Source organism: Nicotiana tabacum, chromosome 14, assembly GCF_000715075.1.
Source record: "Nicotiana tabacum cultivar K326 chromosome 14, ASM71507v2, whole genome shotgun sequence".
Classification (NCBI taxonomy): Eukaryota; Viridiplantae; Streptophyta; class Magnoliopsida; order Solanales; family Solanaceae; genus Nicotiana; species Nicotiana tabacum.
Genome location: NC_134093.1, coordinates 38903320 through 38918596, shown reverse-complemented (window position 1 = coordinate 38918596; position 15277 = coordinate 38903320). Strand labels below are relative to the sequence as shown.

At 36.4% G+C, this 15277-nt stretch overlaps 1 protein-coding gene across 1 annotated transcript; it reads right to left on the bottom strand.

The window, feature by feature from the left end:
• Positions 1-4168: 4168 nt before the first annotated feature.
• On the bottom strand, positions 4169-4873 carry LOC142168901 (uncharacterized). The gene has a single exon (XM_075230074.1). It carries the CDS (start codon positions 4871-4873, stop codon positions 4169-4171), a length of 705 nt encoding a protein of 234 aa, XP_075086175.1.
• Positions 4874-15277: the final 10404 nt, after the last annotated feature.

Here is a 15277-nt window from a genome sequence, read left to right as displayed (position 1 = left end):
GTCATTGATAAATAGTCACTATTTTGCTGCAACATGGAAAGTTCCAGCATAATATACTGAAGATTGGTGCACCTCTGTATGAACTTCTAGCATATTATGCTGGAACTCCAACACACGAAAAGTTCCAGCATAATATGATGAAATCAGCTAACCATGGCGCTCTGCCATGGATGTGGAGCTGAAGTTCAAGGTTAGAGGAGAGGGAATCTGACGAAATATTCTAGAATATTCTAGAAGTGGAGAAAATGGATATGTAATTCATTAAATCTAATTTACAAGTATAGATGTACATGCATATATAGAAGAAGACTTAAAACTAACTCTACTCCTCAACTGGAGTTAAAACTAAAGCTAACTTGAGTTACACCATCTCTACTCTAACGTAGGTTAGTTATTATAACTAACTAATGAAGCTTAACCACCACTATCACTACTAATCTCAATATTCCCCCTCAAGCTGACGGGTAAGAACAGGTTTTCAACCCCCAGCTTGCCAAGCAAAGAGTAGTGTTGAACCTTTCCTAGACCTTTAGTGAGTATATCTGCCAACTACGCTTTGGCGTTAATGTGGTGAGTTTGAATAAGACCCTACTGCAATTTCTCTCTCACGAAATAACAATCAATGTCAATGTGTTTTGTCCGCTCATAAAAAATAGGATTTGCAGCTATTTGAATGGCTTCTTTACTGTCACAATACAAGGCAACTAGCAGTTGAATTTGGACTCCCAATTCTTTGAACAACCCTACTAACCTTGAAACCTCTGCCACTGTGGAAGCCATGCTTCTGAACTCTGCTTCAGCTGAGCTTTTGGAGACTGTGTTTTGCTTCTTCGATTTCCATGATATCAAAGAGTTTTCGAACTTTACTAGATAGGATGTAACCGACTTCCTGGATTGAGGGCAAGAGGCCTAGTCTGAGTCACAAAAGGCTACCAAGTTATTCGACTGATATGAAGACATCAATAGGCCTAATCCTGGTGCATTTTTGACATACTTAATCACCCTCAGAGCTGCATCCATATGAGTCCTTTTAGGTTTATGCATGAACTAACTTAGAACCTGAACAACATAGGCTATATCAGGATTAGTCATAGTTAGATATACTAGCCTTCCCACTAACCTTTGATAAGTTTCAGGGTCAGGTAACACACAGTCCTTGACTCTTGCACCTGTGGCATCACCAGAACACAAGATAACCTCATCAAATTCTGATGTGGTCGGCCTTTGATTGCACTCTAATGGGGTAGATACTGGCTTAGCTCCCCCTAGCCCAGAGTCAGCAATCAAGTCAAGGGCATATTTCCTCTAATTCATTAAAATCCCAGCTTTGCTGCGAGCAAACTCTATTCCCAAAAAGAACATGAGTTGCCCCAAATCTTTCATTTTGAACATCTTCTGCATGTTGTCTCTAGCAGACTGAATTAGTCGAGGATCATTACCTGTCACTAGGAGGTCATCTACATAGACTAAAATGACAACCAAAGCTGAACCTATCTATCGTGTAAACAAGGAGTAATCAAAATGAATTTGAACAAATCCTAAGTCTCTAAGAGCTTCTGTCAATTTCAAGTTCCATTATCTCGAGGCTTGCTTCAAACCATAAAGTGACTTCTTTAGTTTGCATACTTTGGTCTTGGGCTCCCCTTGATGTTGTACCCTTATGGAAGATGCATGTACACTTCTTCAAATAAGTCACCTTACAAGAAAGCATTGTGCACATCCATTTGATAAATATGCCAATTCTTAGAAGCTACTACTGCTATAACTGATCTAACAGTGACCATCTTGGCCACTGGGGAAAATGTTTCCTTGTAGTCTAGGCCCTCATTTTGACTGAAACCTTTGGCTACCAATCTACCTTTATATCTCTCCACCTCCTCATTAGCTTTATATTTCACTTTGTACACCCATTTGCACCCTAGAGGAACCTTACCAGCAGGAAGATCAACAACATCCCAGGTGTTATTTTCTTCTAATGCTGTAACTTCTTGTTATATAGAAGTTACCCACCTTTCATCCTTTGAAGCCTCATGATAATGTTTGGGCTCAACTATAGAAGATTGAGCTGATAGACATTTAGAATAGGAATGGGATAAACTATCATAACTCATATAGTTTGACATAGGATATGCACAAGAGGTGGAGACAAAATCCTGCAGCCATTTTGGTGGACCTGCAGTTTTGGGTGGCTTTCTGACTGCAATGGGTAATGCATCATCCACAACTTGCAAATGTGAAGAATCATGTTGCAATTTTGGAGCAACATCAACATCTTCATCAACTGGTAATGGAGAAGTATCAATGAGAGCTTCTGTTGCCTCAGAAACTGCATCAGGCCTTGCCTCAGGAACTGCATCATGTTCAGTTGCCTGATCTTGATACAATACTCCTGTAGTATCTGGTAAATCAGCTGGCTCAAGTACTGGAAAGACTGGAACAGATGACGACTTCATTTGTTTGAAAGGAAATACATGTTCCTTAAAGACTACATTCATGCTAACAATGAATTGCTTGAACTGCAAATCATATAGTTTATAGCCTTTCTTGGTTGGGGAGTACCCCATAAACACAACAGGTAATGCTCTGGCTGAGAATTTGTCCTGCCTCCCTTACATTCACAGCATAACAAAAACATCCAAAACCTCTCATATGATCTATAGAAGGTTCAGTGTTAAACAACTTTTCATATGTAGATTTACCCTTTAAAATTATGGAAGGCGGCCTGTTTATGATGTGCACTGCTGTAAGAATACAGTCACCCCAAAATCTTAGAGGGACTGCATCCTGAAACCTTAAAGCTCTTTCCACTTTTAGTATATATTTGTGCCTCCTCTCAACAACACCATTTTGTTGTGGACTATACACACATGTTATTTTGGTGAACAATTCCATGTGATTCTAAAAATTATTTCATATCTGAGTTGACAAATTTTGACCCATTGTATGTTCTTATAGTTCTAGCAGAACAATTAAACTGTGTGTGAATCATACAAGTTAGCCTTTTCATCAACCAATGAGTCTCATCTTTGGCATTCATCAAAAAACAACCAAGTGATCCTAGAGAAGTCATCAACAACTGTAAGGAAAAATATTTTATTATCATGAGTAGGCACCCTGTAAGGCCCCCATACATCTGCATGTAAAAGGTGAAAGGGAGCCTATGCTCTGCTAGTACTAACAGAAAATGGCAGCTTAGTTTGCCTAGCTAATGGACAAACATGACAGTCTAAACATACAGCCTGTGAACTACCTTTCTTGAAATGCTGCTTGAGCTTGCCAATTCTCTTAATAGCTTCCATAGGGAGATGTCCAAGCCTTTGGTGCCAAACTCACAGATCTATTGAGCTCTGCTTATTCTGTGTTGAAGTCTGCATAGCTGTGGTATTTACAGTTAGTGTAGATGACTATTTTTTTTATGAAGGCAACTCCTAAGAATGTATAGCCCATTAGCTTCACTACCAATCCCCAATACCTTGCCAGTATAGAGGTCCTGAAATACACATAGGTCAAGAAAGAATCTAACCATGCACTGCAATTCCTTAGTAAGTTTTGAAACTGACAGTAGATTATACTTAAAATGTGGAACATGAAGTACATCACTAATTTTGTAATCCTTGAATATGTTAGCGGATCCACTGTGAGTGATCTTAGCTAAATCTCCATTTGGCGGGTGAACTGAACTACTACTGCCTAAGGGACTTAGATTATTTAGTAAGTCAATCTTTGAGGTCATATGATTGGAGGCTCCACTGTCTATAATCCAAACATCCTGATTCAGAAAGGTCATTAAGGATGTGATATTACCTGAAATACTACTGCTGCATTAGCTGTAACTTTTGTAGGCTTACTATTCAGCAGTTGTAAAATCTGGTGGTATTATTCTGGTGTGAAGGTTGGTGCAGTGGGAGTGGAAGTAAATGCTGCAGGTTCAGTCTGCTCAGTTTGTCATATTAGCTGCTGCATGAGTGTTGTACTTCTTCTTCAACTTGTAATCATTTGGATATCCCACTATTTTATAACATGTTTCCTTAGTATGCCCCTTTATCTTGCAAAAGTCATAGAAGAGGTTGTAGTTCTTCCTCATTTTCTGTTGGTTTCCAGCTCTATTTGCCATCAAGGCAGTCATTTCGATATTATCCATGTTAGCGGAAGCATTTTCTATAATCTTTTAGCTCTCACGTTCCATTAGCATAGAATATGCCCTGTTTACTGACGACACTAGCACCATAATCAAGAGCTGACTACGAGCTTGTTCATAAGATTCATTGAGTCCTATCAGGAATTGTAGAAGCTTTTGACGCTCCATAAACTGGACAAATTCACGAGAATTGGCAGCATCACGGTTAGGAATTGGTGCGAAACTATCAAATTCTGCCCAAAGTACTCTCAATTTTGAGAAATAGGTTGAAATTGAGCTAGTGCCCTGCCTAATAGTAGCAATTTCTATGTGAATCTGAAAAATCCTAGAACAATCCACCTTATCAAAACACTCTTTCAGATCATCCCATACCTCACTAGCATTTGAGGAATACACCATTCCACTCAACAATTTCGGTGAAACATAGTTCATCAACCAAGACAATACAATTACATTGCAACGCTCCCAGAGATCAACAAGATTCGTTCCGTAATTCTCTTTTTTGCATGTGTCGTCAATGAAACCTAGCTTATTTCGACCTAGGATTACAATCCTCATTGCCCGGCTCCACACAAAGTAATTTTTCGGTCCTCTCAATTGCAATGAAATCAATATAGCTCCTGAATTATCATTTGAATTCAAGAAAAGTGGATGATTGTGACTTAACCTCTCTGGTTCGGTGTTATCGAGAGTCGCGATTGTTGATCCTCCAAATGAACTTTGAGACAGCAGCATTGATGATGATAAGACTACACTAATGGCCGTGTGGCTCTGATACCATGATGAAATCAGCTAACCATGGAGCTCTGCCATGGATGTGGAGCTGAAGTTATAGGTTAGAGGAGAGGGAATCTGACGGAATATTCTAGAAGTGGAGGAAATAAAGATGTAATTCATCGAATCTACTTTACAAGTGTAGCTGTACATGCATATGTAGAAGAAGAATTAAAACTAACTCTACTCCAGCTAACTCTAGAAGCTAACTCTAGCTACACTAACTCTACACTACTGTAAGTTAGTTATAACTAACTAATGAAGCTTAACCACCACTATCACTACTAATCTCAATATAATATACTGGAGATTGGAGCACCTCTGTATGAACTTCCAACATATTATACTGGACCAGTATATTATGCTAGAATTCCAGTATATTATGTTGAAAGTTCACACGTAAAAAATTCGAATTCTAGTATATTATGCTGGAATATTTTTCGGATTTTGAACAGTATTTTCGTTCAAATTTATCTTTACATGAAAAGTGACTAAATTTCGATTGTTTTTAAAATTGTAACTACTTTTCAATTATCAATTGTAAATCTTACTATTTTTGAATTTCACCATTTCCCCCCCCCCCCCCCCGGTTAATTCCCTACTCCCTTTTTGCGTTGTATGGATAGCAGCCCTTATACTCCCACTCCCCAACAGACCTTTTGTGGACCTAATTAAATGAGATAAAAAGACATACTTTGTTCCTTATGCAAAAGTTAACAAAACTTTATCGGTCAAATCAAACTTTTGAGAAAGTGGAATTAAACTTTTAATCCTTTGAAAAGGAAAAAAAAGGTGTCTTATGACTTCCAAACCTTTCATGGGAACGTTGGATTCTTTCCCCATCCTAAAAAGTACTCTTTTTGTCCCATTAATTGTCTTATCTTAACGACTAGCAAGCTCCATTAACATTAATTTTGAGGATGATTTTATGCACTTATAATGTATAGGGTTTTATACATTATCATATGGTCAAAGAAGATTTGCATGAACTAGTAACTATTTGTAAGGGAAACAATATCCTATGCCTGATTAAAATTTGAATAAAAGAAAATAATCCTAAAAAAATATTCGATATATTTTATATTTATCGATCTTTTGTGCTATATTTTTCTCTATTAATTCCTGCCGAAAGGAGTATATATTTAAGAAAATATTTGTAGTGTGTCATAAAACCGATCTCCCCTATTAATTATTTTATGTCTATTTGATAATCTATAAATAAGATATATAACCTACTAATTAGCCTATTAAATTGCATTGAAAATATAAATTTTTATCTTGTAAGTGTATATAGTAACTTAAATTAGTATTAATTTTCTGAGTTATTGCTTAGTCGATTATTTGATTGATACTAGTAACGTATAGCTGGCAAAAGTTGTTAGTGTATGTTTCTGTCCCTTTATGCTTAAGACAAATTGACAATTCGATTATCGCTCATATACAAGCAGATCAAATGCAGTTCAGCTGATATTCTTTCCCGCCTGTAGGTGTTTTATTAGCAAATGAGATGATTTTAAGCTAAAATAAGGACTTATGCACATTTGTGCATTACTTGCAGTAGGTTTTATAGTAGAAAATGATATAATAATAAATATAAATGGACATAAAATTTAGAATCAATACTTTTGAAGTGAGTCCGATTATTATTGTTGTTATTATATAAACCTCAGTTTTAAAAGGCGTTTCTGGGGCGAGCTCCGGAGCGAGGCGTACCAAAAACGCCCCGGGGCGATGGTGTGGGGCGAAAGTCTCAAGAGGCGTTTGGGGCGTACGCCCGGACGTTCGGGGCGCATTTTTTTAGTAAGGAGTAAGCTCTAGAGACTTTTTCAAATTAAAACAAAATTTGTTGAATTAGTCCTTCATATAATACCCAAATTCTCAAAAGTGAGTTTGGTAATTACTCAAAAGGTTTAAAAAGGAACTCAAAAGTATTAAATTTAAAAGTAAAGACCTTTTTTTATTGATTTAAGCTCTAATTCATGGTTTTCTCAATTTTTTATCTTGTCCGCTAGTCTGCTAATATCTCCCAAAAGCAACGAATATTTAAAATATTTTTACAAATACAAAGAGAACTACATTTTTCTTCATAGTAGCAAATCCAAAGTTCAAATTGCAGGTTAATCATCCTTTTTGTTCCTCCATATAGAAAACTTTATTTTTTTAGATTCAAATTACTTGTGCTTGTAAGTAACGTATAATAGATTGTTTGATTAGTTTTTTGTGGGGATGGAACACACATATATGTCGCTTTCTTCAATTTTTATGCAATTTTACCTGTTTATAAATATTATCTGTCATTATATTATTTTATAAAATATTAAAAATTAAATACATATGGGGCTTACGCCCCGATGAGGCATATGTAAAATGTTCCGCTTTACGCCTACGCCTTTTAAAACACTGATATAAACAGAAGAATTAACCTAAATAGCTGCTCACCCATTTACTTAAACTAAAAATAGACGGAAGATGTATAATATATGTATAATTCATATATAATATATGTATAATCATACATAATTAGTTTATATTTTATGTATACCGACTAGAAAAAGTAAATAGTGACTCTAGTCGGCTACTTGTGTAAAGATTCAATATCAAAATTTTCACTCAAATATACGTGGTCCAAGCCGTATTCATTGTCGAAACACTGGATCCACACGTAATAAGTATATCAATGTCTCACATCATATTCAAATCCATTTGACTCGCAATGAATTAATGAGATTTTACAAAGCCCTTATTCTAATTCAAGAGCAACAGTCCAAATGTTTAAGGGAAACAAAAAGAAACTCGTGATTTAATTTGATCAAGTTCTTTGTTTCTTGTGGCATATTGGGACAGTCAAATTAATAACGACAGCTTGTATATATGAGGACAGCCACACGAGGATTTGATGTACTTACTCTCCTCTTATTCTAGGTATCTTAATCACCAGTTTGGACATAAGAAACTTTTTCACTTTTTTTTTCGAGTTTTTTTTTTATTTTTTTTCGAAATCAGTGTTTGATCATAAATTTTTCAATTTTCACTTGAAAATGTATTTTGGAATTTTTTGAAAATATAAAAAATTCCAAAAAGTTATTTTTCAAAATTTTCACTCTGATAACTCATAAAACTTCAAAAACAACTCAAAATTATATTCATGTCCAAACACAACTCTAATTTTCAAATACAATTTTCACATGAAATTTTTTTTCACTTTTTTTGGAATTTTACAATTCTTATGTCCAAACGCCACTTAGTTTCTTATCCTTTTGTACTCTTCTGAATAACCAAAAAAAGAAGAAAAAAAAGAAAAAGAAAAAACCAACCAAAAGTTGATTGAGATGGAAGGAAATTATTTCACATTTTCACCCTTCCCATCAAAGTTCAAAGGAAGCAACAATTTAAAGTTCAAACTATCTCTTTGTCAATCTCAATCTTAAGAACAATAATGCCATAAATTTGCGATGACTATCAAGCAAACTCTTTGATTTCTTTATTTTATTTTTTGGATGATTATATTATTGTGGTTCTGCTGGTATTATTTTCACGATTATTATTTCATTGGTAGGTTTTCTAGGATGGCAGTGTCCGTCGTTGATCGTCGGCAGGTTAAGGGAGCTGGTAAAACCGATTTAAAGGTCACTAACTTGAATAAAATTTCAAGAAAAATAATTTAAAAGCTCAACACAGAATAGTCTATAGTTCTGTACCACAATTCGAAAAAAGATTGAATAACAATTCACAATTAGCAATAAAAAGTATTCTTCTCAAACCCATCAAGAGTAAAGACAAACATAATGGTTGCATGATTGTTTATCCTTTGAATGTAAAAGGGCCATGTAATTTTGTCTATTACGATAGAGTGATCTGTATCAAAAGTAATGGCAGATTCTAAAATAGTTGTCTTCTTCAACATATGTAGCAATTCTCAATCTGTAAATTTTGTAATTTATTGTTTGACCGAAGCTACTTATTTGTTCTCTTCTTCAGCATTTCAGGACTGGTACTACTTGGAGATGTTGAGAGTACGTTTGGTATTTCTCCTTGATTTTTTCCATGTTTCTTCTGGGGTACGTGGTGCGTGATAAGCTACAAGATATTTTTGACTGATAAATTGACTTGATCGAAACTTACATGATTAGATTTTGATTGAACTGGTCAAAAGGTCACACATTTTCGAAGAGTAGTGTAGCCAAAAAAGAGGAAAAAAAGAAATTACACCTCAACTCTAAACTATTTGGTTTGACCATTATAAATCTTCTTGCAATGGCATATTTGCTCTTCTAGTGGGCAAATGCAACACAGTCTGTATTTCGGGATAGGTGGATTCCACTATTTAAGATTATCGCATTTAATCTACCTTCTATAACCCAACTTCTGGTATTAGAATCAAGTAATGCCGATTGTCGAACATATAGTAATTCCCTCTTCAAATCACATTAAGATAAACTTTGAAGTAAAGAATGTTACTTTGGCTATATGAATTATGGTGGGGAGTCAAAAGAAATGTTGATGGGTTTGACCTAGGGTTGTCTGAGGGGAGGGTATTACCCGAATCGGTATCGATACTGCACGGTACCAGTCAGGATTGGGGTAGGGGTAGGAGATTTGGGTAAAGGGTAAAGGATCTGGGAGGGTACCGGAAAAAGTACCGGTAGAACTGGTCTGGTTGGTACCGAATCGGTACCCTTAAGTTTTTTTTTTTTTAATAAAATGTGGCTATTTTTGTACTGTTAGCCAATGACTATTTTTTTTTAAAAAAAAGATAAGTTATTTTTGCTTCCCTAACCCCCTAACACTCCCTACCCCTAATTTGTGTTAAGTTTGTTCAAATATACTTTGGCCCTATTTTAAAATATAAATACACCATTTCATTCTTTCAATTTTCACACAAAACTCTCATATCTCTCTCTGTCTCTTGTAATTAACGTTCTAGCACTCAATTAGTTTGGTATAACTTTTCAAGCATCAACATCAAGTATTCAGTGGCATATTTTTTCTTGGCACTACACTATTAGTTGGAGTATTTTCTTCCATCAACATCAATTATACGTCGGCGTTTGGTACATTCGTTCCAACTCATATTAATTTTCACATTTATTTTTGTTATACTTGTGTTGCTATTTATTTTTATTTCAATTATTTATTATTAGAAATAGCACCTAAACTAGTAAAAAATGTGTTTAAAAAATTGACTAAGGGTAATTCTAGTTCTAGTACTCCTACTCATCTTGATGACTTCACTCACGTAGATAAAACACCTGTCTATCATGATGTTAATGTTAATTATCAACCATTATATCACGAAACACTACTAGCACAATATGATAATTATGATAATTTTAGTGAGGATGAAGAGAACTTAGACGAAACACCAACTAGTCTTGCTCTTGCAATTCCAACTTAGAGACAATCTCAGTTTGGAGCTGATGTTCCGTTACCTCCCACTAAAGAACTAGTTGAAGGAAAAAAAAGGATAAATTTTTTGGCAATGGTTTACGCACGATAAGGCTAATGAAAATGCTATTTGTAAACTTTGTAAACAATGATTATTTTTTAAAAATAAAGCTGGTCATGGCAGAACGAGAGGTTTAACGAAGCATATGCAACTTCATTACAAAGATGTTTGGTTGTCTAGGATGGGGGGTGGGGGTACCCGTTCTGAAATAAATCCTACTTAGTCTGGGAATGGTTCTCATGCTGTACAACCACGAATTAACCCTGTGAGGGGAGGTCTTCTCCATTATGATTGTATGAGATGAAATTGATTAGTGACAGTTGGACGAATGATGAAGTGACTCGTGGAACTGAAGACAGGTGGAACGTGAGTCAGCAAATAACTGGAGCCGGATGCAAGTATGTGACCGGTGCTGGACGAATCCCGAAGGCAGAGTAGCTGAAAATAAAGATTCAAAGATTTGATATTGGATAACATTCAATGAGTAACCGTTACAAAGAATATCAACATTTATAGCCAACCATTATGCAGCCATCAATGAAGATTTTATTCTCATTCAAGAGGAGCTTGAGTTGGGGACATTGTCTCCCTAAATAAGGCTATAAATAGGAGAACTAACATCATTTGCATAAAAAGACATTCTGTATACAAAAGTTACATTTTGTTATCACTCTATGACACTATTTTCAGTCTTTATTCTTGAATATTAATTTTACTTTTGCTACCGAGGAGGCTAAGTTCATAGCCACACTTGTATTTTCTTAAATTATTTCACATTCTTATTTCTGTTCTTATTCATTTCATACTTTAGGATCAAATCGATTCACTTGTCTATAAACCACGTTATAAATTCAATTGTACCATTTTACGGGTAAATAGTTTGGTGCCCACCATGGGGCATAAACAATTGTGTGATTATCTTGATCCATTCGTTTGTTACTAATAAGTTTTGATTCTTTTCTTAGTAAAAGAAAAATCAGATATGGCAGCTACTGATTTCAACAATGGCTACAATGTTGGAGCACAAAATGAACTGGAAGATGAGTTCCGGCGTGATGACTCAACTTGTGAAACCCGCAACGAAGGAGATGAGGCAACCCCAGTACACGAAGGCTAGTATTCTCGACATGTGAGGGCCCCAACTCCTGATGATGCGGAGGATGAGCACGTTATTGAAACAGTTAAAATCTTGAGAGAACAAAAACAAAAAGCGATTATGGATTACCTCTCAAGGCAAGATCGAGTGATTAAGGAATTGAAGTAGGCATTATCGGGTGCTTCAAATAATGCTAATGGAAGGGATCCGGTTCCTCCTAGTGTTCCTACAAATCAAACGGCTCAGAGAACCGATAACGACACTCCAAGAGAGAAGGCCGGTTTCGACAGGGCCGAGGGTACCCGTAGTGGATCTGGGAACAACAACTTAAATGACACTTTCAAAACCGAGCTTATGAGATTCATGAGAGAAATGAATTAAAGAATGGATTAGAATGCAAAGGAATTTCATGCTCGGATGGATCAAATCCCGGGAGAGCCGTCGCTGTTAAAGGGACCAGATTCAAAGAAGTATATATAGTTGCCGTTTAAACTAAGTGCGGCACCAGAGATGATCCCAAAGAGGTTTAAGATGCCAGATATACTGAAATATGATGGGACTTCGGATCCACAGGAGTACATCATGACCTACACTACGACAATAAAGGGAAACGACTTGGCCTAGCATGAGATCGAATCGATTTTGTTGAATAAGTTTGGCGAAACCCTAATGAAGGGTGCCTTAACTTGGTATTCCCTCTTACTTGAGAATTATATTGATTCTTTTGAAATGCTTGCAGATTTGTTTATCAAAGCTCATGCTGGAGCAAGAAAAGTCCAGGCAAGGAAGGAAAATATATTCAGAATATCTCAAGGAGAATCTGAACTGCTGCGGGAGTTCGTGATCTGGTTCCAAAAAGAAAGGATGTTGTTACTAGCAGTACTGGATGAGTGGGCAGCGAAGGCATTTACAAAGGGTCTCAACCCGTTGAGATCTGATTCCTCCCGATAGTTGAAGGAGAGCTTGCTCGAATTTCAGGTGACCACATGGGCAGATGTTCACAATCGCTATGAATCAAAAATTAGAATAGAAGACAATGAACTTGGTTCCTCGGTGTTTTCCAAAGGATGAAATCATGATCGGAATCATGATAAGTTGAAAAATGATTTTGATGTAGATCATAGATCCTCCAGAAGTCATTTTCAACCTTACAAGAGGACTGATAGGCATGGTAATAAAGGATTCTAGTCAGCGGATAGGTTTGCTTTCGATAGAAGGGCGGATCGTGGTCGGAGTAGCAGATCATTGTAGGAGAAAGAGGCGCCAGGGTCCTGAGATCCCGCATATTCCAAGTTATTTGATTACAATTTTAATATCAGCCTGGTAGAATTGGTGTTGGCAATGAGGAATATTAAAGAAGCCAGGTTACTAAAACCAATCCAATCGGATCCTAGCCAAAGGGATCCTAATCTATGGTGTGAATTCAATGGACTCACGACCATAGGACTGAGGACTGCCGTCACTTCAGTAAGAGGTGGCAACGTTGTTGAAGAATAGTCACCTCAGAGAGTTTTTAAGCGACCGCGCCAAGAGCAACTATGGCAGAAACCGAGATAATATAGAACCATCAAAGCCGACAGTAGGGTCACCTCATATGACAATCAACATGATCTTCGGAGAAGACGAAGTCAATGAAGTGACATTTTCGACAGCGAAGAAGACGAAGATATCAGTGACTCATGGCAAGAGGATCCGGGAAGTCTTAGAAGATGACATTAACTTCATAGAGGAAGATGTTGAGGGACTTCTTCTACCGCACAATGATGCTTTTGCAATTTCTCTTAATGTTCTATATTTCAAAATTAATGTTCGACTAATATCATACACTGGAGAGTTTTTGAGCAAGGGAAGTTATCTAGGAACATTATTCTGACGGCAAAGCTGCTAGTTGGCTTCAACTTAACAAGTGTGACAATCCGAGGAGAAATTTTGCTTCCCACACATGCTGAAGAAATAACAAAGACCACCCTGTTCGAAGTGGTAGATGGCGACACGGGCTACACTGTAATCCTCGGAAGGCCTTGGATACATGAAATGAAGGTTATACCTTCAACATACCATCAACGGTTGAAATTTCCGATACTAGAATGGATCAAGTAGATCAGAGGAGATCAACCGTCCGCAAGGGAGATGAATGCAGTTACCGTTTTTAGTAGCAAGGGAAAGGAAATAAGAATAGCAATTACAAGAACCGATGCCTTCTTCCATCTAAATTGAAGATGATAAAGACGAGGAGTCATCAAACTTATATCAGATACCAAGTTCTTTTCAGGTACTGGAGGAGACAGATGCGATAAAGTCCACTGCAAATGTAAGGCCCCGTAAAAATTTCCTAATAATTTAAGTTTTTAAAGTGCACCAACGGTATTTGGGAATAACATATATGAGTACTAAAGGAGACCTATGGGATAGAGCTGCATAATTTTGAATTGATAATGTATGTTTAAGGTGTGTTGGAATATACTAAGGAGTTTTGGGAATGGTAAGAACTTGTGTGGAACAAGTTGGACACATTAAGTGGAAAGGATATTTCAATTGGCACAAGACCCAAATTCAAATGAATATAACTACCTCAATATAATGACTTAGGTGGTGATCTACCTATAAAATTAAAGATCTTTGGGTCTAGTTTCCAACACATTAAACTGTTCGTCATTTGGATATGTATAGAGAAAGTTATGGCCATTTTACTGGACCTGTGTCATATGCGCACCCAGATGCGTGGCCGCGCATTTTTGAGAGTTTCTGCCTCAGGTGCACGGCCACTTGCCCAGGTGAGCGGCCGCGCATGTATAAACTCATTAAATAACCCTAAGAATGGGTATAGAGAGGGGCTAAGTTATTTCTTCAAGACTAGGGCTTTCTCTCCACCACCCATCCGGCCAAGGCTTAAAATACACATCTAAGGTGAGTTTTTAAGTGTGCTTTTATAATGATTTCACTTCTCAATCACTAGTTACAACAAGGTTTTGTATTGGATTCCATAGGATTTTTTCAAAATCTCAAGAACACCCCAAAAGTTGACTTTCAAGATTTGGTCTACAAGAGGTAATCTTTCACCCTTAAACCTACATGTATGGATTGTTAGTGAATAAATGAGCAAGGAATAAATACTAGAACTTATGAGATGGTGATTGGAAGCCATAAATACTTAAACTAGATTATTGGGTGTGGTAGAGATTTTGTAATGAGTTAATTAGTACAATTTGGTAGATGTGAGTTCATTGATGATTATAACGGTGCTAAGAAGGTAGTTAGTGGACAAATGATGTTGTAGTATCTCTTGTTGGTGGTAAGGAGGTATTGTTGGAGGAAGAAATACCATTACTAGAGGTAGTTGAATGCTATGCACTCTAGGTGTTTGATAAAATGCCAAAATGACCAAAAACCTAGAAATATTTACTAATATTGGTCCAATTGAATTATGTTGATGTAGATTAAAGTTGTAAGAGTAGTTGTTGGTTTTAATATCGCTAAAGAGCTTCATCAAGGTATGTTGGCTAAACTTTCTCTCTTACAATCGAATTTCATAATGTTTCCGTAAGATCAAGTATGATTTGCTCAAGATTCCTAACTTCTATATTCCGGGTTATTCCCTATAAGCTTGTTTATTCCGAATGAGCCTTATGTCTAAAGATAGATGTTCAAAGTATGGTTTTCGTATTAAAATGTTGTGGCTTTGATTCGTGTTTTAAATGAGAACTAGTATACCAATTGGGTGAGAAAAACTTGATATTCTTAAGACTATTAATTGCTCATATGTGTACCTAAAGTCTTGGTTGAAAATATCTTATTGTTGATAACCTATAAAGGTGGTTGGAAA